Source organism: Cydia fagiglandana, chromosome 12, assembly GCF_963556715.1.
Source record: "Cydia fagiglandana chromosome 12, ilCydFagi1.1, whole genome shotgun sequence".
Lineage (NCBI taxonomy): Eukaryota > Metazoa > Arthropoda > Insecta > Lepidoptera > Tortricidae > Cydia > Cydia fagiglandana.
The window spans coordinates 3,742,375-3,770,334 of record NC_085943.1 but is presented as its reverse complement, the minus strand read 5'-3'; the positions used below and the strand labels follow the sequence as shown (position 1 = coordinate 3,770,334).

The window sequence follows — 27,960 nt, the reverse complement described above, 5'->3', positions numbered from 1 at the left end:
GGGTTCCGTACTTTTTAGTATCTATATTATATTTATTTTTTACATTTATTTCCAAACCATTACCTCAATTTCCTTTTCGGGCTCCATCTCGTTCCCGTCGTCGTTTTTCTGTAGTACCTATTAACATAATAGTAGTTTCTACATAATGAAAGGCATTAAAATTCGAGTGTAGGTTTATGAAATCACACGAGTGTTTTAATGCCTAATTATGTACAGTTACATACACTGCTTTATTATCTACACACACATTATAACCTTTCTATGATATATTCACTAACCTCATATTACAGCCGACATTGGGGTGCTTCGCTCTCTGGCGTAACTCACGGATATGAGGTGGCGTCTCCGAAATATCTTTATCGCATATTTTACACGAAACTTTTGTTATAGTTACTTTAAAAACAACAAAACAAACTTATTTTATACTTACAAATTACTTATAAGATAAATTGTACGTTAAATGCCGGCAAATGAAAACTTTTGTCACGCCCGTAGTAGTAGTAGGAGTAGTATTTTTAATTCAGGGACAATCTAGAGTCGGGGTCGATTGCCGTATCGTTCGATACCAAACTAACTTGCGAGATTTGTCAATATTGTATGAAATTGGCATTTGATTTCGAATAAAACGTCATGTCGACTTATATTAGAATAGGGGTCAAATCAAATGGTTTTTTTTCAGGGGTGTTCGAAATTTGAATGCATTAACAAATCGATTTTGATATAGTAATGAAGCTATTACAACTTTTTCACAGATGAGAAATTTGCTGTAATAAAACAGTTTATCATAATGTGGGCCATTATTTACGGATTTTGAAGGCATCATAGAGTGTTAATGATATGTGTGTAGATAAATTATATTAACACATGCTACTTACAAAATAGAGAAAATTGGATATCCCATAAAGTTAAGTATATTCAGAAAACCATTTGAATTGTTTAAAACGATACGTAGAGTAATACCATTTCTATAATAATTATTCTGTTTTTTTATTCTTAATTTTAAATAATGATGATGAATAATGATTGCAAGATTCATTCTCATTCGATTAAAAAAGTCTGTTCTTGTCTTGTGCATGTTTATTTTTTCCCAACTCTGCTTCAAGCCGGCGCAATGGAGATTATGTGTTTGTTTTGTCTCCATATTTATTTTATCCAGTACTTACCTACTAATCTCACTATTCACTTTACTAGCATACAACGTCAAACTAATACAACTTTACTTATAGTAGGTATAATTATCTTTGGGGCAACCTACTTATATACAGATTGAACAAGTCCTACCTACGCAAAACATACACTGTGGATGAGTGCTAGGCGTAGGCGATGATATTCATATTTATGTGGTGTATACTTAATTACCTATATATTCGTACATGCTTACATAGAAAGCATCCATCACTCGGGAAAAAACTTTCAGTACTGATTATCACAAAAATTCTCCTAACATAATTCGAACCCAGGACCAATAGATAAAGTGTAATAAGTTAAAACAGTTACGGAAACCTTTATTATCCCTGGTCCGATACGGACTTGGTCGATTTTTATCACTGGCAAGATTTAAATATAAACAAGTGACCACTTCAAGTGCAACCTGGCTGAAACGTCCGATAAAAATCAAAAATATAAAAAAAAATTTTTTTATTTATTTATTTTGGAAATTTAATCGTAATTAACTAATCATTACTTGCGTGCTACAGCTGCGTGCAATACAATAGATATCATTTTATGGTATAGGAGATAGAAGGCAAACAAGCAGACGAATCGCCTAATGGTAAGCGATGGCCGCCGTCGCCCGCAACACCAGAAGAGTTGTAAGTGCGTTGCCGGAAATTAAGAATCCCAGTACGTTATTTTTATTGAAGGCTTGAAGGTCGGGTTCGAATCCTGGTACCTATAAGGGAAGTTATTTTTGGGTTCTTGAGTTATGGATGTTTTCTATGTATTTATGTATAAGTCTTTATCTATTTATTATATGTATATACATGAGTAATACAGGAAGCTTCTTTTATGAGCCACTTAGATATCACGCAGTGAAAGAAAATGTTAATTGTTTGAAAATATAACTCTGTCTATTTTTCGAGGTACAATTTATCTGGGGGTGATTCGTATAGTTTTATAATATTAACCCGGAAAAATTGTAGATAATAAAAATTTGTAGGTACGGAGTTTGCTTTCGCTCCTTACCCTTAGGTAGGCACTAGTACAAGTAGTAAAATAATCAAATAAACGGAAATAAAATCAAATACCTTTGTTTGTTATGCTACCCTTATCTATGTCTGATTTATATTGATTATAAATTGTATACAAATGTTTAGTAATTGTGTTAATGTATTTTTTTTTTATTATGAATGGGCTTACTCATGGCCACAGAGTTAAGGCCACTCATTTATTAAGCCTAAGCGAATTTTAATAATAATGATATTGCCGGTATCGACCGAGCAGGCAATATTGTCCACAAATACATTGCCGGCAAGTTTTGCTCAAACATCGCCCCAGATGTTTTATAACTTATTAAGAACTAGATGGCGGTGTTACCCCTCATATGCCTGCCTACCTACCTACGAAGCAGGAGGTCCCGGGTTCGAATCCTGGTAAGGGCATTCATTTGTGTGTTCATCGCAAATATTTGTTCCTGAGTTATGGATGTTTTCTATGTATATAAGTAGAATATATGTGTATATTATATATATCGTCGTCTAGTACCCACAACACAAGCCTTATTGAGCTTACTGTGGGACTAGGTTGATCTGTGTAAAAATTGTCCTTTATTTATTTATTTTATATGCGAAAAAATAACAGGGGAAACCGTTTACAACGATCACGTTTTATACGATTTCTCACACAATTAACGGTTAATTTTACATGTGCCTAGAACTTGTTTTTTATACATTTGTTTCCAGTTAAGACGCGTTTTTGACGTGGTCCTTACAGAATCTTCTAAACCTCTCGACGGACTAGCGTAGCTACAGCACAATATCAACCTTCGTTTATTGCCATAAGGTTCACAATATCGCGCCGCACACGATAGGCGTGGCGCTCAAGAAGTAAAGCGTGCTGTAATGTAACTTAGCTTACCTTATCCATTTCTTCATATAAGCACTTGGCCACTTCTTCACCTCGATTACAATCATGACTGACATGTTGGTTTACTGTAATAAACACATTTTTTTCTTCGGTTACATCGATAGTTACTCAAGAAGTAAAGGCTCTCTACCTAAATGAGTATATCGCGTATAATGAAATTAAATTACATCCCATGATTTGCAACCAATCATTAATGATTATGATTATGACGTTTTGAACTCTTTTCAGCCAACGTGGTCAACAAGAGACTGAGGAAAAATAAAAATTAGATTATGCAAAACTACCCACATACATAAATACTGAACTGTACTGAACGAAAACTTTAAATTTTAAGGCAGTTCGTTATGCACAATTAGGGCATAAAGTGAGTTATAGTAAGCTGGGATCATAACTGGTCACGCCTCATTAAACAAACGCCTATTAACCCTACGGTTTACAGATAGCAATATATTATGCTCTGCAGGGCATGCATGGAGGCAGATGAGACAGCCGCCCACGTCATTTTCGAATGACAGAGTACCGGGCACAACACCTCGGCTCACCGGGGTCTCTCCCAGAATTCGTCGGCAATGTCAAGGGTCTGCGAGCCTTCTTGATAGAGTCGGGTTGGCAAGAATAGTGCCACAAACCCATCACGCAAAATGGGCGCAATAACAATATATATACGACGTCGAGTTGCGGAAACCAAGCCCGCGAGAACCTATAACCTAGTTATACTAACGTACATAATTATCAATAGCGAGATGCACTGCGTTTGAGTAGACGCATTCGTTAGCGTTTAAGGCGTACATCAAAGAAAAAAAAAAACACAATATTGAAATTGTCTCTGAATGATGAATAATTAAGTAACATTAAGAAGATTTATATATCAACGCTTTACTAAAGTACCTACACTAACTAGGTAGGTTACTTTTCAGGATGCTGAATTAAGTACCTAAGAGGAATAACTGTCGCGACTATTGAACCGATTCCGACTCGGGGCGAATCTCACGAGGTTAAAACTACTTTCTAACATACCTACTTAACGGTGAGCCAGTTAACGTGTTAATGTCATTTTGACGAAAGCTTCTGCAATTTATCTGACCTTCCAATTCAGAGGTACAAATTGGGTCTTATTGAGATTAGTCCGGATTTTTTACGAATTTGTTCCTATTTATGTTTTAGTCGACCGGTAAATATATTAAGTATGAAATGATTTAACGTACCTATAGCACATAAATTCCGACGAACAAAGTAAACAAACAAGCAAGAAGCAAGCAGGGGTGTGAACCCGCGACCTTTGGACTGAAAGTCGCACGCTCTTACCGTTGTTAGTGAGATGGTATTTGGGGGTTGATTAAATGTACCATTCCAAATCGTTGGATCATAGAGAGAGAAACTAGATGCAATTACTGTCATATAAACGGTCTGAACTACTTTGGGGTGTTTGTAAGGAAAATGCGCATGGCGATTTATATACTTGAATTTATTATCGCAAATTTGTATGGTATAGTGCGTTCCTATGAAAAGTTATATAAGGCATTAGGTGCCTAGAAGTTAATTATTTGTGTTTGGATCTAAACTCAATAAGTAATATTTACACTGTGGTAATATAAATGTGAAGTGCAACCTATGCCTTTTATTGCTCGAGCTAACTTATTACCAGAATTTGATGAAGTCTTTAAACAATGACAATAACTAACGCACATACCATCCTGGGAACAATATGTATGTAAACTCGTCGAACCCGGAAAAACCCAGGAAAACCTTGGCTCGACCCTTAATAATCAAAATTGTAATGTCTAGATACATTAGTGCTTACAAGTTTCAGTTGTCTAACAATAACAATTAACAATCTACTCGTAATTTCCAAAACAGTATACACAGCATAATTGCGGATGACGGTTTAACATGCACATGTTAAAATTAGTCTGTAATACTCAACTGCATAATACAATATCAATACATATTTCCATTGACAATTCGTTCACATCAAATTATCTACGGGAACTTGAATCCCTGACTCTATAGATGTATTTCTATTTAACCATATGTATTAACAATAATGAGAGTCGAACTCATTGTATATAATTATAGAATTCGCCTTTTAATTACTCGTAATATAGTTTGGCAGGTAGCATTATTAACTCTTGGCCTAATATTAGGTACTTAACTGGATTATTCTGCCCAACAGGAACCACTGATTCTAGATTTGATTTTGTACAGAATTAAATATAATTTACTTTACAAAGTTAGATAACACTTGGCGATATTTCATAGCAAGAGCAAATCTAATGTTCGCGCCGTCCTCTTTGGTGTCTGGAATCTAAGTGTCCCTTCTCCTCCTCCGTTCTTAGGGAAAAACCCTTACAATATCATCTTATCTCTAATTAAGCTAGGGTCGACTTTATTAACAGTAAATAAAATACATTCTCGCTACAAGTGTCTGCACATCCCGTTTGTCGCGACGTCCCGTCCGAAGTTGCTCGCTGTCTGTTGTCTTCCTCCCGCACATGGAGCCAGCGTTGCTCTATCTCGCGCCCTCATAAAAATGTCAAGTGCCTCGTAGGCGACGCAAGCGCAGGCCAGGGGTTGTTTCGCACATGTTCACTGAAACATTAGAATTGACCAAAGTAGATACCGCTGCGTATCGTATTGTAGACCATGGCACATGACGGTCATGTGTTGAGGTTCTAGATTAGTTTACCGTTGTGTACAGTGACGGACCTTTATCTCTCCCAGTGAAAGCTAGTATAAACGTTAAATTGCGTAGCTTTTTGTAGTTTCTTCGAAACTATAAATTACCCTTGCACTTGTTTCTATGGTTTTGCTTGAACTTATTGTTATTTATTTTAGCCTGCTGTTTTTGTCCGTCTAACTATTTTAAATTTTTTGCTTCCTCATGATGCTGGGGTGACGCTCTTAAATTATTAACACCTACTGTGTATCTAATACCAATATACCATCTCACACCCCTCTCTGGGTAGATGACCAAAACTACATCGTTCCTTTTTGGTCTTCTACACAAACTATGTAGAACAACAGAGGATATTGGTAACCTATCTCTCCCTTCAAATAACTGTCTCGATATAAAAAAACGAACCCCAGTCCACTCGTACTTAAGTGAGCATTGTCTTTCTTTAACAACGGTCTATTATGGAATTTGTAGTGGGCAGTAAACAAATAAACTCTAGCGCCGGCGCCTATCTTTGTGTGGCTACCTGACTATGGAGAGGTCAATCGCTGCTAGCTGCTAGCATTTAATACTTATTTTAAATAACTAATAATTTTCGTAGGTACTCTTGAAGTCGCTACCTGTCTATGTAAGTCGTTACGTATCTTTGAACGTTGTTCCTATGTGATAATGAAATTTAATTACAGCTGTATGTTCGACACTAATGCGTTTATATAATTATAAAAATTAAATTCATTAAGAGTAATTGCCGAGCCCGTAAGTTACAGTTTATAACAACGAGATCCCTTGGCTCATTCGTCATCAAACAATCGTAATATTCACTCACCACCTCTCAAGATTCTAAGTTGCATTCGTCCACTCCTTTCAAAATCACGCAATACTCTGGCCAGAGATTTTTCATACAAGTTCACACATATTACAATTAGTTTGCTGATTATAATATAATTCCCATTCATTTCTGTTATTAACTATTTACCCATCATGTTTACATTTACTGATACTAACGCCTGTATTTTTGTCAAGAGATCTCGCCCCATAAAACTTAAAACTGCATTTAAAACAAACTTTTCCGTGTCCATATTATCCAAATTATGGTAAGATTGCAATTGATAAGATATATAATATCTTGTGGTATAGTAAAATTTACTTTCCTTCATTTATTAGATTACTGTCATGATATCAAAACCCCTTTGTTAAATGTTTTCTTTGGAGTCTTTAAATATTGTTATAATAGAGTTTTCTATAAATGATGTAATATGGCTTTAAAATTTAGTAAGTCACCTGATTTTTTTTTCTTAAAAGAAATAATAGTTCGAACAGACAATGGCCTGGCCACACGTTACAGAGTCATTTCCTCATGGAGCGGAACATGAATTGCTATAAATATCGTTCGTCTAGCACGAGAGTGTTTAATCCCCTGGGTCTGTTGCGTCCAACAGAGGAGGGGCGCAAGAACAGTCGCTCCTAAGCGTAAATGACGATAGGTTTGATTGACTAGACCGGGTCCGTCATCCATAACGCCAAAACTTCTAGAATTGATCCCGTTTGCACCACCCACGTTAGGGCCTGGCTCCAGTAATATGTGTGATTGCTACGTAGCCTTTTCATATGGAGGGTCAGCAAGTGCACAAGTGCACTATGTTGGTTTGTGATAGTATTTGATGTTAAATGGTACCATTTTGTTTATTTTTTTTCTTTTATTTATGGCCAGTGCTGACCCTCAGCGCTTCAATTTGGGTGGGCACAGGGTATCCTACGCAAGCCGTATAACCTTGGTCTATACTGGCAATTAATCGAGTCCCTATTCTTCTTGACGTAGTAACGTCGAAGCATCCCTTCAAATATGTACAAATTACAAGCCTCAATAAAAGATGAAATATCCAAATATAATTGTGTTCCAGGAACAAAAGAAAGCCCAGCAAATTGCGTCCTCAGAGGTTATCCCCATCCGGTTAGACTCCCTCCAATTCCGCGTCATAACTGCCAGTATACATGAAAGCTTTTCTACCTGAGATCAAATCTAGTTGTTTATTAAAACCAGGCACATAATGTCAAATGTAAATTTTCTAATATTGTCTGTTCAACCTCTCTAATGACAGCTTTACTTGATTCCCAAACCTCCCGACGTAAAACAGTTGAAATTAGTGTCATCTGTAAAATTACTACCATGGACTATTAAAACGGGCAATCCTAATTGATTAGTTCTTTTTCAACAATTAATATTCATGTTCAATAGCAAATATATTAACGCATTTTATGTGGAACAACATCAATTGAAATAAATAATTACTTTGTATACTTCTGATTAGAAAAGATATGTATAACAAGAGGTGCGTATAAACCTATTACGGTAAATCTTTCTGTGACATACATACATACTACATGATCTTTGAAATGAATTATAAATCGCGTTCGTCGTAAATTCACAAGCGAAAACTACTCAGTTTTGCACTATTACCCGGTTTCCGTTAAGTTTCTCAACTCTAACAATTGCATCAACATTAACTCTACTAGAGCTCTATATAATTTACGTAACCTCGTAAATCTTATTACAACCGAATTTATCTCCTTATCATAACGGTAAAGTCCTTCGCTACAGAAGCTCGCACAAACGTTTATTATGTTCCGTAAATGACTATTATTAACTTTAAAATTATTATGACTTACTATTTATTCGGCGGCATTAAAACTCGATCTAAGTATCTCACTCTCCGCTTTCAATAAAATACCACGCCTGTCACATTTCGCCATCAATAACTCTATTATATTACATCCTATGGTCGATATTCCTACAACGGCATTCGTACTACGCTATCTAATCTTGAACTGCCCAGGCAAACCTTCTGGTCCTATTGTTCTCCATTTTTTTTTGGTACCTGCTTCGCGCTTACTTGCACCCTTCAAGGCGAATTATAAACCATAGTCTAAACTAATCAAATAAAACTTGTACTACGAAAGACCATTTAGCTCTCAATTTAGCACAAAATAACTACGTCACTGTACACAAGACACACACAAAATAAAATTCAATGACATATAAGTAAGTATACTGTCTTGGAATTTTTGATTGTTACACCTTATAACAAATTCAGACTATCTAATAATGGTTTTCAAGTGCAGTTTATTAGCACTCTAGGTAACCTAATACAATACCCCTCTCAGACCGTTCTCAAATATGTAAATATGTTATAGTGATCGTCATATTAATTTAACAAAATGTAATGTTTCCTACGTTGTGTTTGATTGTTTTAGGTAAAGGTTCTTTTTCTAGTTGTCTTTTTTTTTGGTGTAGTTTAATTTAGACACAAAATCTAGATCCTGCGCCACGGCATCACGTGAGATGGTATTTGGGGGTTGATTAAATGTACCATTCCAAATCGTTGGATCATAGAGAGAGAAACTAGATGCAATTACTGTCATATAAACGGTCTGAACTACTTTGGGGTGTTTGTAAGGAAAATGCGCATGGCGATTTATATACTTGAATTTATTATCGCAAATTTGTATGGTATAGTGCGTTCCTATGAAAAGTTATATAAGGCATTAGGTGCCTAGAAGTTAATTATTTGTGTTTGGATCTAAACTCAATAAGTAATATTTACACTGTGGTAATATAAATGTGAAGTGCAACCTATGCCTTTTATTGCTCGAGCTAACTTATTACCAGAATTTGATGAAGTCTTTAAACAATGACAATAACTAACGCACATACCATCCTGGGAACAATATGTATGTAAACTCGTCGAACCCGGAAAAACCCAGGAAAACCTTGGCTCGACCCTTAATAATCAAAATTGTAATGTCTAGATACATTAGTGCTTACAAGTTTCAGTTGTCTAACAATAACAATTAACAATCTACTCGTAATTTCCAAAACAGTATACACAGCATAATTGCGGATGACGGTTTAACATGCACATGTTAAAATTAGTCTGTAATACTCAACTGCATAATACAATATCAATACATATTTCCATTGACAATTCGTTCACATCAAATTATCTACGGGAACTTGAATCCCTGACTCTATAGATGTATTTCTATTTAACCATATGTATTAACAATAATGAGAGTCGAACTCATTGTATATAATTATAGAATTCGCCTTTTAATTACTCGTAATATAGTTTGGCAGGTAGCATTATTAACTCTTGGCCTAATATTAGGTACTTAACTGGATTATTCTGCCCAACAGGAACCACTGATTCTAGATTTGATTTTGTACAGAATTAAATATAATTTACTTTACAAAGTTAGATAACACTTGGCGATATTTCATAGCAAGAGCAAATCTAATGTTCGCGCCGTCCTCTTTGGTGTCTGGAATCTAAGTGTCCCTTCTCCTCCTCCGTTCTTAGGGAAAAACCCTTACAATATCATCTTATCTCTAATTAAGCTAGGGTCGACTTTATTAACAGTAAATAAAATACATTCTCGCTACAAGTGTCTGCACATCCCGTTTGTCGCGACGTCCCGTCCGAAGTTGCTCGCTGTCTGTTGTCTTCCTCCCGCACATGGAGCCAGCGTTGCTCTATCTCGCGCCCTCATAAAAATGTCAAGTGCCTCGTAGGCGACGCAAGCGCAGGCCAGGGGTTGTTTCGCACATGTTCACTGAAACATTAGAATTGACCAAAGTAGATACCGCTGCGTATCGTATTGTAGACCATGGCACATGACGGTCATGTGTTGAGGTTCTAGATTAGTTTACCGTTGTGTACAGTGACGGACCTTTATCTCTCCCAGTGAAAGCTAGTATAAACGTTAAATTGCGTAGCTTTTTGTAGTTTCTTCGAAACTATAAATTACCCTTGCACTTGTTTCTATGGTTTTGCTTGAACTTATTGTTATTTATTTTAGCCTGCTGTTTTTGTCCGTCTAACTATTTTAAATTTATTGCTTCCTCATGATGCTGGGGTGACGCTCTTAAATTATTAACACCTACTGTGTATCTAATACCAATATACCATCTCATTAGGTAATACCAGCGCTTTATTGGGATATTTCCACCCAGGTTTGTCGAGAATAAGTTTGACTGGTATAGAATGCCTCATAGCATTAAGTTCGCCTTTACCTACATTAAATTTTGTTACTGAAATAAATTTTAAATAAATAAATATAATGTATTTACCCCTGTCGCATGTCTGAGCTATTTGCCGAATAATCGATTCTTGGTTGTCTATTATTATATCGGTAGGAAATATACTCTTTATGAATTCTGTCCCTTTACTCTCCGCGTACCATCCGCGCTCATCTATCTGCAAAGTACAAACTAAGTATAAGAAGCTATTAGAAGCAATATGCCAATTTATGACAGTTTCTCCAAGTCGCTTTAGGATACGATTAATTTAAGGAATAACTGAAGAAATGTTTCTCTTAAAAAATGTTTTACTTATAAATAATGTAAAAGGGGATACCCACTTTATAAATGGAATTCATTGATCAATACAGTGATCATGCAATTTTGCAGCTCACTGTACACCCAGCAGACACATTGCTTATTAATGGAATTCAGTCATAAAATGCCCATGCACTTTTGCAGCCGGATGTTTATCCGTGATTTAAAAACAAAACATCACAACTTACAACTCCTAATTTCTCCAATATACAGAGTCTGACACAAGTCTCGTTTGTTATTTTGCGGCAATTTCCTTCAACCACCTTTAATGTTTCGGGTGTTATCTGAAAATAACCGGAAAATAATAAGTGTATGAAGAAAATTATAAACGAGAGTTAATAGAAACGTGAAGAGTGTTTATTTATGATTCAAGTCTACAGTTTATATAAGTACCTCCCGTGACACAGAATATTTTTCATCACACTTGCGAAGAAAAATTTTTGACAATAATTTCATTTTTAGTACAAGAGCTTTTATCGCTGACTGTATTGTTTTTCCACAGGCAACTATTTAATTAATTATAATTGCTTATACGTATGTACATATCAGGTCTTCCAGTAACAATTGTTTCAATACCTACATGCTACCCATATCGGGTGTGGCAATGACATGTGCTTATAATCATAAATTAATAAGTAAGGTTATGATGAGACCTTCAAATTGGTTTTTGATTTTATTTAAAATGTGTAATATTACAACTTCCGATATTAAAATACTGGATAGAGCCATAAAAGGAATTAAAATATTTATAATGAAGAAAAATATAGTTTTCATTGTTCCTTATGATCACATAAAACATTTTTAAGTCATATATTATGCTATTGATATGGTTCACAACAAACATTTTTTATGTCGCTGTAAAATATACTGATGTATGTTTCATTAATTAATTTTGTTATAGCCCCTAGAAGATTCAGTTTAAGTTTGATTTGTTAAGTAAAGCTTAGCGAATTATATTACAGTTTTTGTTTCGACCGATCGCGTTTCGTCTGCTGAAATTAACGTTATATTTTCTAGGTTTTTTTTAATATCACCGTTATTAAATGCATTATAAATTAATATATTACATTGTACTACTATTATTAAATGTCCTTTTTTACTTTATTATTCATTTTTTTACAATTAAAAATTTAATAGAATATAGTTTCACGGTATGCTTCAAAAAGTCCTAAGCCTTTATAATAACTTCATACTTTTTGACTTTAACTTTGACTTGGAAAATTTCACATATGGCGGTTCCAAGGATTTTTGAACCACGGTATGCTAAGAAAAGTCCTAAGCCTGTATAATAACCTTAGTTCAAATGGCTAAGTGCAATAATTTAAAAAATCATTATTGTCTAGGAAATTAAATGAGTTATTGGCTCCTGCTAAGCCTGCGTGAAAAACCACGCTTTATACGCAAGTGTGATGAAACAGTAATTTTTCACACAAAAGTGTAGAGCGGCAATCCTTTTGCTAATTTGTACCAGCTTGAACATTATTGTACACTTAATTGTAATTTTGAATATATTGTGTTATTTCTACTTTAGAATCACGATATCGTTTGATCCTCATAGATAAATAATAAACTGAAAAATGCGAGTCGGACTCGCCCATCGAGGGTTCCGTACTTTTTAGTATCTTTTTTTTTTTTTTTTTTTTTTTTTCCTAGCCTATTTCAGTGTCCCACTGCTGGGCAAAGGCCTCTCCCCTTAATTTCCACGACTCCCGATTTGGTGCTTCCTCCGGCCAGTTGTTCAGGAAGCTGTCCAGGTCATCTCGCCATCTCCGTTTGGGCCTGCCGCGGCCACGTCCCTCTACCGGCATCCACTTGGTGGCTAAGCTAGCCCACCTCTCCGGATGCATGCGGTAGACGTGACCGGCCCAGTCCCATTTGAGCCTAGCGGTTTTCTCGCCTACGTCAGCAATGCGGGTTTTGAAGCGCAGCGTGGTGTTTCTTATGTGATCAGTTAGTTTAACACCTAGAATACTGCGCTCCATGGCGCGTTGGCAAACCTTCAGTTTGGACTTCTGAATCTCTGTGAGTGACCAAGTTTGAGCGCCGTAGGTTAGAACAGGCAGAATACATATGTCAACGAGTTTGCGCTTCAGTGACATAGGAAGGTCGCCCTTCATCAGCTCCTTCATGGACCAGTAGCTCTTCCAGGCATTTTGAACACGGCGCTCAACTTCCTTGTCTTGCCTGTTACTGAAAGAGACTAGCTGGCCCAAGTAGATGTACTCGTCAACATAGTGTATGATCTGCCCGTCCACCTCGACACTACTACGTTCCTTGCTATTGGTCATCACTTGAGTCTTTGCGCGATTCATTTGAAGTCCAACCTGAAGGCTTGCGTTGCTCAGATCTTGGAGCATTTGCTGTAGTTCTGCTGCAGAAGGGGCAAAGAGAACAATGTCGTCGGCGAAACGAAGATTTGATAGCCTTCTGTCACCGACGACTATTCCCTTAGCCTCCCAGGAAACCGCCAGGCTCTTGAAAACTTCTTCGAGGGTGCTTGTGAATATTTAGTATCTATATTATATTTATTTTTTACATTTATTTCCAAACCATTACCTCAATTTCCTTTTCGGGCTCCATCTCGTTCCCGTCGTCGTTTTTCTGTAGTACCTATTAACATAATAGTAGTTTCTACATAATGAAAGGCATTAAAATTCGAGTGTAGGTTTATGAAATCACACGAGTGTTTTAATGCCTAATTATGTACAGTTACATACACTGCTTTATTATCTACACACACATTATAACCTTTCTATGATATATTCACTAACCTCATATTACAGCCGACATTGGGGTGCTTCGCTCTCTGGCGTAACTCACGGATATGAGGTGGCGTCTCCGAAATATCTTTATCGCATATTTTACACGAAACTTTTGTTATAGTTACTTTAAAAACAACAAAACAAACTTATTTTATACTTACAAATTACTTATAAGATAAATTGTACGTTAAATGCCGGCAAATGAAAACTTTTGTCACGCCCGTAGTAGTAGTAGGAGTAGTATTTTTAATTCAGGGACAATCTAGAGTCGGGGTCGATTGCCGTATCGTTCGATACCAAACTAACTTGCGAGATTTGTCAATATTGTATGAAATTGGCATTTGATTTCGAATAAAACGTCATGTCGACTTATATTAGAATAGGGGTCAAATCAAATGGTTTTTTTTCAGGGGTGTTCGAAATTTGAATGCATTAACAAATCGATTTTGATATAGTAATGAAGCTATTACAACTTTTTCACAGATGAGAAATTTGCTGTAATAAAACAGTTTATCATAATGTGGGCCATTATTTACGGATTTTGAAGGCATCATAGAGTGTTAATGATATGTGTGTAGATAAATTATATTAACACATGCTACTTACAAAATAGAGAAAATTGGATATCCCATAAAGTTAAGTATATTCAGAAAACCATTTGAATTGTTTAAAACGATACGTAGAGTAATACCATTTCTATAATAATTATTCTGTTTTTTTATTCTTAATTTTAAATAATGATGATGAATAATGATTGCAAGATTCATTCTCATTCGATTAAAAAAGTCTGTTCTTGTCTTGTGCATGTTTATTTTTTCCCAACTCTGCTTCAAGCCGGCGCAATGGAGATTATGTGTTTGTTTTGTCTCCATATTTATTTTATCCAGTACTTACCTACTAATCTCACTATTCACTTTACTAGCATACAACGTCAAACTAATACAACTTTACTTATAGTAGGTATAATTATCTTTGGGGCAACCTACTTATATACAGATTGAACAAGTCCTACCTACGCAAAACATACACTATGGATGAGTGCTAGGCGTAGGCGATGATATTCATATTTATGTAGTGTATACTTAATTACCTATATATTCGTACATGCTTACATAGAAAGCATCCATCACTCGGGAAAAAACTTTCAGTACTGATTATCACAAAAATTCTCCTAACATAATTCGAACCCAGGACCAATAGATAAAGTGTAATAAGTTAAAACAGTTACGGAAACCTTCATTATCCTTGGTCCGATACGGACTTGGTCGATTTTTATCACTGGCAAGATTTAAATATAAACAAGTGACCACTTCAAGTGCAACCTGGCTGAAACGTCCGATAAAAATCAAAAATATAAAAAAATTTTTTTTTTTATTTATTTTGGAAATTTAATCGTAATTAACTAATCATTACTTGCGTGCTACAGCTGCGTGCAATACAATAGATATCATTTTATGGTATAGGAGATAGAAGGCAAACAAGCAGACGAATCGCCTGATGGTAAGCGATGGCCGCCGTCGCCCGCAACACCAGAAGAGTTGTAAGTGCGTTGCCGGATATTAAGAATCCCAGTACGTTCTTTTTATTGAAGGCTTGAAGGTCGGGTTCGAATCCTGGTACCTATAAGGGAAGTTATTTTTGGGTTCCTGAGTTATGGATGTTTTCTATGTATTTATGTATAAGTCTTTATCTATTTATTATATGTATATACATGAGTAATACAGGAAGCTTCTTTTATCCCTTTCCGACCGGTTCGATATAATCCTGCAAACTAATTTCAAAAAATCCTGTCCGCAAGCAAATCGTCTTTTCGAGCTCAAACCTATACCGATCTAAACTGCAGATATTAGCGACACGTTTGAGTACTAAATACCGTAGGTCAATGGCATCAGTTGGTCGCAAGACAGTGTTGAAGATGGTGGTGTATTTTGGTGTGAGTAGTGACACACGTAAGTTCATAATTTCGTATAATTTTGGTATCGAAGTTGCTATTTAATGCTTAATTATTACAGTAAAAGAGTTGAATGAGTTTATTTAGCACAAATTAGAGCAAAAATATGTTATTTAGGGAAAACCACATGCTCGTAAAAAATAAGTGCACGAATTTGTGGGTTCGGCCGTAGCCCGTGAATCAATTGTCATAACTATTTGCAAGTTTGTGAGTATCCGGCTTTTGCGCAAAAACTTAAATCACAATAGATAGCATATGGTTGATAATTTTATAATATATTCCGTTTCTTATGTTTGTATTTTTTAAGACGTACATTAGGAGCCAGACAAATTATTTGAATTTTGTGTTATGGTGATAATAGGTATCAAATATTGAAGAATTTCACGACGACCTTATTTCCCTTATTCGCTTTTGGAATGGATTCACTATGAAAGCCAAGAATCAGACGATGTTCTAGCTTCGCTGCCTCAGGTCGTGGTGTATAAAACCCGTCCAGTAGGATTAAAAGCATGGTGATTATAATTCTGCCAGATTTATGCTTGATTTCGGTACATCCATATAAAGGAGTTTGGCTGTGATATTATGTCACTGGAGTTAGGTCTAGCTGTTGGTCTAAACTCGATCTTTTCTCGAAGTATATGCCAAGGTAGTTAGTTTATATCGTCATAGATTCTTTACAACTATATTATTTGCTGTAAAACTCAATAATAGCAGATGACACAGCACGGGTAAAATAATGGTGAATCGAATTCCTGACAGATCAAATTTGACATTCAAAGACGACAATGATATGTGACTTGGAGAGAGTCAGCTGATGATGACAGATTTAGTAACATTCTACTTAAGTGGAAAGACAGTACATTATGTTCCCCGACTTCTAACTGTTCAAGTTTTCAGGCACAATCAATATTAGGGTTATGAAGAGATGAGAGAAAAAGATTCGATCAAATTGTTGATGTAACAGCTCCAGAATTAGTTATAAACTATATTAAACACATGTCAATACTTTCATTTTACTTGTGAATGAATCCATATTCATTTTATGAGAACTTTTTGAAGGATTTCCATATGGTGTAGGTAGTTGAATTGAGATTACTTTATAATTGTTGATTATTGTTTTCAGTCATTCTATAATCGTTTCGGTGTTGATTCTTAAAGAGAACTGTGATGATTATGTAAAGTTAAAGACTTATTATTATACTAGTGTATTGTTGTGTAAAATGTTGCGTTTTTTTCATATTATTTTACAAATCCAAATGAATTTGCACGTTCGTGCATTTACAGATAAATCCTGAACGTCACTTTCGTGCATGCGATTTTTTTTATGATGAAGGGTCGTTGGATTTTTTTTTATCATTTTTTACGTGTATTTTATAACAAATGAAAACGGTTCACATGCATTTTTCATTAGTTTTTGCAAAATATTTTTCCCGGCCGTAAAGGGTTATGAGCCACTTAGATATCACGCAGTGAAAGAAAATGTTAATTGTTTGAAAATATAACTCCGTCTATTTTTCGAGGTACAATTTATCTGGGGGTGATTCGTATAGTTTTATACTATTAACCCGGAAAAATTGTAGATAATAAAAATTTGTAGGTACGGAGTTTGCTTTCGCTCCTTACCCTTAGGTAGGCACTAGTACAAGTAGTAAAATAATCAAATAAACGGAAATAAAATCAAATACCTTTGTTCGTTATGCTACCCTTATCTATGTCTGATTTATATTGATTATAAATTGTATACAAATGTTTAGTAATTGTGTTAATGTATTTATTAAGCCTAAGCGAATTTTAATAATAATGATATTGCCGGTATCGACCGAGCAGGCAATATTGTCCACAAATACATTGCCGGCAAGTTTTGCTCAAACATCGCCCCAGATGTTTTATAACTTATTAAGAACTAGATGGCGGTGTTACCCGTCATATGCCTGCCTACCTACCTACGAAGCAGGAGGTCCCGGGTTCGAATCCTGGTAAGGGCATTCATTTGTGTTCATCGCAAATATTTGTTCCTGAGTTATGGATGTTTTCTATGTATATAAGTAGAATATATGTGTATATTATATATATCGTCGTCTAGTACCCACAACACAAGCCTTATTGAGCTTACTGTGGGACTAGGTTGATCTGTGTAAAAATTGTTCTTTATTTATTTATTTTATATGCGAAAAAATAACAGGGGAAACCGTTTACAACGATCACGTTTTATACGATTTCTCACACAATTAACGGTTAATTTTACATGTGCCTAGAACTTGTTTTTTATACATTTGTTTCCAGTTAAGACGCGTTTTTGACGTGGTCCTTACAGAATCTTCTAAACCTCTCGACGGACGCGCGTAGCTACAGCACAATATCAACCTTCGTTTATTGCCATAAGGTTCACAATATCGCGCCGCACACGATAGGCGTGGCGCTCAAGGAGTAAAGCGTGCTGTAATGTAACTTAGCTTACCTTATCCATTTCTTCATATAAGCACTTGGCCACTTCTTCACCTCGATTACAATCATGACTGACATGTTGGTTTACTGTAATAAACACATTTTTTTCTTCGGTTACCTCGATAGTTACTCAAGAAGTAAAGGCTCTCTACCTAAATGAGTATATCGCGTATAATGAAATTAAATTACATCCCATGATTTGCAACCAATCATTAATGATTATGATTATGACGTTTTGAACTCTTTTCAGCCAGCGTGGTCAACAAGAGACTGAGGAAAAATAAAAATTAGATTATGCAAAACTACCCACATACATAAATACTGAACTGTACTGAACGAAAACTTTAAATTTTAAGGCAGTTCGTTCATGCACAATTAGGGCATAAAGTGAGTTATAGTAAGCTGGGATCATAACTGGTCACGCCTCATTAAACAAACGCCTATTAACCCTACGGTTTACAGATAGCAATATATTATGCTCTGCAGGGCATGTATGGAGGCAGATGAGACAGCCGCCCACGTCATTTTCGAATGACAGAGTACCGGGCACAACACCTCGGCTCACCGGGGTCTCTCCCAGAATTCGTCGGCAATGTCAAGGGTCTGCGAGCCTTCTTGATAGAGTCGGGTTGGCAAGAATAGTGCCACAAACCCATCACGCAAAATGGGCGCAATAACAATATATATACGACGTCGAGTTGCGGAAACCAAGCCCACGAGAACCTATAACCTAGTTATACTAACGTACATAATTATCAATAGCGAGATGCACTGCGTTTGAGTAGACGCATTCGTTAGCGTTTAAGGCGTACATCAAAGAAAAAAAAAACACAATATTGAAATTGTCTCTGAATGATGAATAATTAAGTAACATTAAGAAGAATTATATATCAACGCTTTACTAAAGTACCTACACTAACTAGGTAGGTTACTTTTCAGGATGCTGAATTAAGTACCTAAGAGGAATAACTGTCGCGACTATTGAACCGATTCCGACTCGGGGCGAATCTCACGAGGTTTAAACTACTTTCTAACATACCTACTTAACGGTGAGCCAGTTAACGTGTTAATGTCATTTTGACGAAAGCTTCTGCAATTTATCTGACCTTCCAACTCAGAGGTACAAATGGGTCTTATTGAGATTAGTCCGGATTTTTTACGAATGTGTTCCTATTTATGTTTTAGTCGACCGGTAAATATATTAAGTATGAAATGATTTAACGTACCTATAGCGCATAAATTCCGACGAACAAAGTAAACAAACAAGCAAGAAGCAAGCAGGGGTGTGAACCCGCGACCTTTGGACTCGAAAGTCGCACGCTCTTACCGTTGTTAGGTAATACCAGCGCTTTATTGGGATATTTCCACCCAGGTTTGTCGAGAATAAGTTTGACTGGTATAGAATGCCTCATAGCATTAAGTTCGCCTTTACCTACATTAAATTTTGTTACTGAAATAAATTTTAAATAAATAAATATAATGTATTTACCCCTGTCGCATGTCTGAGCTATTTGCCGAATAATCGATTCTTGGTTGTCTATTATTATATCGGTAGGAAATATACTCTTTATGAATTCTGTCCCTTTACTCTCCGCGTACCATCCGCGCTCATCTATCTGCAAAGTACAAACTAAGTATAAGAAGCTATTAGAAGCAATATGCCAATTTATGACAGTTTCTCCAAGTCGCTTTAGGATACGATTAATTTAAGGAATAACTGAAGAAATGTTTCTCTTAAAAAATGTTTTACTTATAAATAATTTAAAAGGGGATACCCACTTTATAAATGGAATTCATTGATCAATACAGTGATCATGCAATTTTGCAGCTCACTGTACACCCAGCAGACACATTGCCTATTAATGGAATTCAGTCATAAAGTGCCCATGCACTTTTGCAGCCGGATGTTTATCCGTGATTTAAAAACAAAACATCACAACTTACAACTCCTAATTTCTCCAATATACAGAGTCTGACACAAGTCTCGTCTGTTATTTTGCGGCAATTTCCTTCAACCACCTTTAATGTTTCGGGTGTTATCTGAAAATAACCGGAAAATAATAAGTGTATGAAGAAAATTATAAACGAGAGTTAATAGAAACGTGAAGAGTGTTTATTTATGATTCAAGTCTACAGTTTATATAAGTACCTCCCGTGACACAGAATATTTTTCATCACACTTGCGAAGAAAAATTTTTGGCAATAATTTCATTTTTAGTACAAGAGCTTTTATCGCTGACTGTATTGTTTTTCCACAGGCTACTATTTAATTAATTATAATTGCTTATACTACGTATGTACATATCAGGTCTTCCAGTAACAATTGTTTCAATACCTACATGCTACCCATATCGGGTGTGGCAATGACATGTGCTTATAATCATAAATTAATAAGTAAGGTTATGATGAGACCTTCAAATTGGTTTTTGATTTTATTTAAAATGTGTAATATTACAACTTCCGATATTAAAATACTGGATAGAGCCATAAAAGGAATTAAAATATTTATAATGAAGAAAAATATAGTTTTCATTGTTCCTTATGATCACATAAAACATTTTTAAGTCATATATTATGCTATTGATATGGTTCACAACAAACATTTTTTATGTCGCTGTAAAATATACTGATGTATGTTTCATTAATTAATTTTGTTATAGCCCCTAGAAGATTCAGTTTAAGTTTTATTTGTTAAGTAAAGCTTAGCGAATTATATTACAGTTTTTGTTTCGACCGATCGCGTTTCGTCTGCTGAAATTAACGTAATATTTTCTAGGTTTTTTTAATATCACCGTTATTAAATGCATTATAAATTAATATATTACATTGAACTACTTATATTAAATGTTTTTACTTTATTATACATTTTTTACAATTAAAAATTTAATAGAATATAGTTTCACGGTATGCTTCAAAAAGTCCTAAGCCTTTATAATAACTTCATACTTTTTGACTTTAACTTTGACTTGGAAAATTTCACATATGGCGGTTCCAAGGATTTTTGAACCACGGTATGCTAAGAAAAGTCCTAAGCCTGTATAATAACCTTAGTTCAAATGGCTAAGTGCAATAATTTAAAAAATCATTATTGTCTAGGAAATTAAATGAGTTATTAGCTCCTGCTAAGCCTGCGTGAAAAACCACGCTTTATACGCAAGTGTGATGAAACAGTAATTTTTCACACAAAAGTGTAGAGCGCCAATCCTTTTTCTAATTTGTACCAGTTTGAACATTATTGTACACTTAATTGTAATTTTGAATATATTGCGTTATTTCTACTTTAGAATCACGATATCGTTTGATCCTCATAGATAAATAATAAACGGAAAATGCGAGTCGGACTCGCCCACCGAGAGTTCCGTACTTCTTAGTAAGTATCTACATTATATATATTTTTTTTTTCCAATTCATTACCACGGTTTCCTTTCCGGGCTCCTTCTCGTTTCCGTTGTCTTTGTTACTTAGTATCTATAAACATAAAATATATTAACGCATACTACTTACAAGATATAGAAAACTGGATGTCCCACAAAGTTAACTACTTATATTCAGAAAACCATTTGAATTGAATAAATCATTACATAGAGATAGATATACCATTTCAAAAATAATTTTTCCGTTTTTTATTCTTAATTTAAAATAAAATAGGCACTTCATTTATTCGCGCTTTTATTAACAAAAAATGATAGCAAGATTTATTCTTATTCGAATAAAATAAAATAAAATATAAAGTCATAATCCGAACTATTTTTTATACTAACCGTTAATTTGGCTATCCGTGTATCTAATTTTAACAAAATAATAATTTTAGCTTATGTTATCCTAGTAAATTTGTGCCAAAATAAAAACCTTGCCGTTCCTTTTTACCCGAAGCCGGATGGGGTACTTAATTGGAAACAGTCCGCGGGGAAAATGGAAACACTGAAAATTTTACGACGACGTACTATACGCGCCGTGTCCAAAATTACCGCCTTCTGCATCTGACCTTTGATCCAACCACCCAGCGATAGTCTCTCTAGGTGTTGGTCGAGACCGTTCACTGACACGACTATAGGAACAATGATCGTCGAGTCAACATCCCACAGGGCGGTTATCTCGTGAGCTAAGTCTAGGTACTTGCTGGACTTGTCCTCCTTTGCGATAAGAGTCCTAAAAGAGCTGATACGTCGCTCGATCCGTATTTGCCATGCGGGGGCACCTCCGGCGGTCCTAGGTGCACGTTCAGAGTCCGGAAACTTGACTCGTGCAACACGGCACGCCGCGATGGCTCCGCAATACATTATCGCGTGCGTATCATCTAAATCTTTACTAGTCCGCAAATATGGCTCTAGTAAAGCGTTTAGGGCTCCCATTAGCGCTAGATTGCAGCGCTAGTATCGGGTGTGGAGCGGTACCGGGTAATCGCCTCGTCCAGAGTCCTCCTCAGTTGCTCATTGTCTGTACTACTCACACTCTGCGCGAACTCCTCCTCGATAGTAGATTGTCAAAATTAGTAGGTACGGACTTTGCTTTTCGCTCCTTACTCCTAGGTAGGCACTAGTACAAGTAGTACAATAATCATATATTATAATCAGAAATAAAAAAATCCTTTCGTTCGATATGCTACATTGCTTATGTTTTTAATATAAAATAAATTGTGTAGAAATATACCTGGGTGGATTGAAAAGTTTTGAGCCTGAGGTTTATAATGAAATTAAAAAGAAAAAATAATACTGGCACGTAAGACTTACATCTTTTTTTATCATAATGCACTATCTTTTGTTTTTCTTCTGTCACAATTGCAAATTTTGTGATCGAATTACTAAAAGAGGTTTGCGATTTCCTTTAGAATGGATAAAATTGAGCACCGTTCTGTCATAAAGTACTTACAAAAAAAGAACTTAACGCCAAAGCAAATTTTTGAAGATATGTGCCAGACATTAAGAGAATCCGCTCCATCATATGCCACTGTAAAACGGTGGGTAGCAGATTTTAAACGCGGCAGAGAAGCAGTTGAAGATGAACCTACGTGTGGTAGACCAATAACGGCTTCTACAGACGAAAATGTCAATAAAATACTAGATATGATTATGATTATTATGAATGACAGGCGGTTGAAAGTTGCAGAGATAGCAGAGACAATTGGCATTTCCTATGAGCGAGTACAAAACATAATCACCAAGGATCTTGGATTTTCTAAGGTTTTTGCTAGGTGGGTACCTAGACTGCTTTCAGCTGAAAATAAACGCACCCGCCATACAGTGTCACGGGATTGTTTGGATCTGTTTCAATGCGACCCACAAGATTTTCTTGGTCGTTTCATAACTATGGACGAGACTTGGGTCCACCACAATACACCGGAGTCAAAAGTGCAATCCAAACAATGGAAAAGGTCAGGGTCTCCACCTCCTAAAAAAGCTAAGGACATTTTATCAGCGAAGAAGGTAATGGCTTCAGTTTTTTGGGACTCCAAGGGGGTCATCATGGTTGATTATCTTGAAAAGGGTAAAACCATAAATGCTGACTACTATTGCACCCTGATACAACGTCTGCGCGAAGAAATTAAAACAAAAAGACCTGGTATGATATCTAAAAAAGTGTTGTTCCACCAAGACAATGCTCCTGCCCATACCGCAGCAAAATCTATCGCACAAATACATAACTGTGGATTTGAATTGTTGCCGCATCCACCCTATTCGCCGGACTTGGCCCCTTCTGATTACCACCTTTTCCCGAATCTAAGAAAACACTTGGCAAGAGGAAATTTTCGACGGATATTGAGGTACAAGAAGCTGTGACTGAATATTTCGATCACCTTGAAGATTCTTTTTTTTTTACAAGGAATAATGAAGTTGGAGGCAAGGTGGCAAAAGTGTATCTGACTATGTAGAGAAATAAAATTGTTATAAAAATTCAACTCCTTATTTTAAAGGTTAGGCTCAAAACTTTTCAATTCACCCTCGTATTTATAATAATTATGATGTATTTAAAACGTGTCAACACATGTAATACTTGTAGAAATTCATCTTAAAGTTATTTTTTCAACAAGTTAGGTTATTGTTAATGAACAAAATTTTCTCGAAATTCCTTCTTTATTGAAAACGAAAAAAAATTTATAAATAACTATTGTAAAATTTTCTCGCTTTCTAGAACCCTTCTTATATACATGCTTAATAAGATCACAATATAAAAGTTTTCATAAAATGCTTTGCTTAAAATAAGTTTTAGAATAACATAGAAAATATACGAAAAACGAAAAATCAAGGTAAAATTGTAAAATATAAAACAATATTATAACCAAACTATTAATTTTTTCAATACTTTTATAACGCGATCTTGTTGAACATGTATATGAGAAGGCCTCTAGAAAGCGACAAAATTTTACGATATTTATTTATACATTTTTTGTCGTTTTCAATAAAGAAGGAAGTTTGAGAAAATTTTGCTAATTAACAATTGCCTAACTTGTTGAAAAAATAACTTTAAGATAAATTTCTACAAGTATTATATGTGTTGACATATTTTAAATACACCATCACACGTATTTTTAGGAGTAGTATCTTTATTTTTTACCGTTTTCAGGATCTCAAACAGACTATGTGGAGGTTTCACATGTGGTCTTGATTAATCGAACAAAATATTTTCAACTTTTGTTGTAATTTTTATCATAACATATAGATGTAATAATAGTTTTAGAGGTGAAGACTCTAAATTTTGTTATTATCTATCTTGTATATGGTATCTGCTCCTTTCAAACCCCATGTGGTTTCAAATTCACCAAAATTACAATTTAAATGAGTTGTACTCATTTTGATTGATATAATTAAATTGGGGTAATTATGAACGAAAGATACGAACGCGTTCTCAATTACCCCTTGCATTCTCAGTGATTCCAAATACATACTGATTGAAAATCCAATATATATTTATATTTAACTTTGTAAATTGTTATGTATCCCATAAGGTAAAAAATAATCCTTGACAAGTAATACTAAATTGAAAATCTTCAGTGTTTCTATTTTAATACAGTAAAATTATACATTTTGCGTTTGCGTCAAATCCGGTAGTTCTGATTTTTTGCAGGCTTGTTTATGATGTTGACCCGATGAATAATCCAAGTTTGTGACCTCGAGCGCCGAACGCAACTTTGTCAAAAATCGAATAAACCGCAATTTTTTTTAGATTTAGGCGATTATAACCCTAAAGTACTAGTTTCTGATAGTACCTTCCTAGGGCGTTTTAAAGTAGACTAAAATTGCTACAACAAGACACTAGAATTGTCTCTATACACCTAATATTTTCCGAGATACAGCCTTTCAAAATTTTATAATTTTACATCAGTTCTTAGCTATAATATAAGGGTTAGGTAGGTAATTTCTATGGAATTCATCACCGTCACTTTCTACAAAATATTTATTTTCCATAAAAAAATGTATGAGTGCCTATTTTGAAAAAATATTTAAAAATATAAAAATTTAAATATAAAATTTTGAAAGGCTTTATCTCAGAAAATATTAGGTGTACAGAGACAATTCTAGTGTCTTATTGTAGCAAATTTAGTATACTTTAAAAACGCCCTAGGAAGTTAGTACCAAAAACTAGTACTTTAGGGTTATAATCGCCCAATCCTAAAAAAAATTGCGGTTTATTCGATTTTTGACAAAGTTGCGTTCGGCGCTCGAAGTCACAAACTTGGATTATTCATTGGGCCAACATCATAAACAAGTCTGCAAAAAATCAGAACTACCGGATTTGACGCAAAAGAGCCAGGTTACAAAATTCGACAAATTTACTGGATTATTTCTCCCGTGGAATGTTTCCAATTACCCCATATGGTTTTGGGTAAAAAGGAACGGTAAGATTTTTATTTTGGCCCAAATTTAGTAGGATAACATTAAGTTAAAATTATTATTTTGTTAAAACTAGATATACAGATAGCCAAATTAACGGTTAGCATAAAAAATAGTTCGGCTTATGACATTATTATATCTTTTAAGAGCCAACAGGAGTGGTCATTTCTCCATACAAACGTACTCGACTGTTTCCTCCGTGGGTTTTGATGCTAGAGCAATGATTTGTTCAATACAGTTTAATATTGTCAATGTTTGTGTCAGACCGTTTTGCTTTTTTGATATTTTTGTTTCTTAAGGCGCTAGAGCCCTTCAAATATGGCCAAAATGGCCTAATTGACTATGCCGCAATGAGACGAGTGTTATTCAAAATTAATATCAATTAGCCAAAAAAGCAAAACGGTCCGACACAGATAATTTCATATTCATTCATATTTCCAAATTTGGTTTCGATTGGTTAAGTTTTGGAGGAGCAAACAGTCGAGTGCGAAACCTCGATTTTTGTGATTTTGACGCAGGATTTTTCGCCTTGTCCTTATTGCACTAGTTTTAGGAGCCGCTTCCGTTAGCGAGACGGGTATATTTACCTAAAAAATTTAAAACTCAGCTCCTGTTTCGTCTTAAGAGCATTTGAAGATGTTTCCCCTCATATTTGAAAAAAAAAACGGTAGAAAACGCTTAATACGATCACATTTAATACGTTTTCTCACACAATTAATGCTTACTTTTACATTAGTGCATTGAACTTGTTTTTATTATAGGTACGTTTGTTTCCACTTAAGACGCGTTAGCCTTTCATAATCTTCTTTAAACCCATCGACCACCAAAAACGCGCGCAGCTACAGATTATGCTGATATTGCACGATGCACGCGTAGTCGCGTAAGCGCGCGTAAGATTGATATTGTTATTAACCTTCGTATATTTCCAATGTCACACCGCACATGGTAGTGGTGGCGTTTAAAGGGTTAAGCGGGTTCTACTGTAACTTAGCTACGTTACGTACCTTATATAGTTCGTCAAGCAGACATTGTCGCACAAGTTCACCTTTACGGCAGGCCGTAGTACGAATCTTGTTAACTGTAAAGAAACATAATACAGTGGAAACTGGATAAGTGGAATCGCAAGGGACCGGCTGTTTAGTTCCGCTTATCCAGGTTTTCCATTTATCCAGTTTTCCACTTAACCAGGTTTAAATAGAACGTTTTCTCACTTACAGAGGCTCTCGCTAATAGAGGTTCTGGATACTAGTAATGTCGCTTATAGAGGTCACGTATAGTATGGTCAAATAAAAGATCTAGACTTAAATAATCATCTTTTATTAAATATGTATGTAGATATACATATATGTATTAACAAAAAATAGGTATGTAATCCTGACTTTAAAAAAAGCAATATTGTAAATAATCCATAGTACTCGTATACAATTTTCAAAATTTCAAAAACAAAATCACTCCTAATATTTATTTATGCAAGAGCAACCAGTATGTACTCATACAAAATACGTAGTTAAAACACGAACCATAATGTTAACGAAACAAACTACCCTCCGTGTGACGGTTTATTAAAAATACAGAGCTATTCCACTCATAGAGGTTTCGAAGACGGCTGCTTCCAGTTACAGAGGTAAAAATAAGAAATTTTCGAAAAAATGGATTCCGCTTATAGAGGTCCCAAAATTCCATTTATAGAGGTAATTCGTTGCCAAGGGACTGGAACCGAGAACTTCGGTCCACTTAAAGAGGTTTTCCACTAACCCAGGTTCCACTTATCCAGTTTCCACTGTATTGTCTTCGATTACCGCGGTAGTAAAGTTACTCAT

The 27,960-nt window shown here is 35.3% G+C and overlaps 1 protein-coding gene across 1 annotated transcript; it reads right to left on the bottom strand.

Moving 5' to 3' along the window:
* Positions 1–45: 45 nt before the first annotated feature.
* LOC134669316 (uncharacterized) lies at positions 46–27,960 on the bottom strand. The gene is made up of 12 exons (XM_063526824.1): positions 27,957–27,960; positions 27,145–27,218; positions 21,726–21,779; positions 20,256–20,351; positions 19,801–19,927; positions 18,325–18,398; positions 13,710–13,763; positions 13,151–13,450; positions 11,342–11,437; positions 10,887–11,013; positions 3,076–3,149; positions 46–117 (listed from the first exon to the last, which is right to left on the bottom strand). Exons 1-12 carry the CDS (start codon positions 27,958–27,960, stop codon positions 46–48), a joined length of 1,152 nt encoding a protein of 383 aa, XP_063382894.1.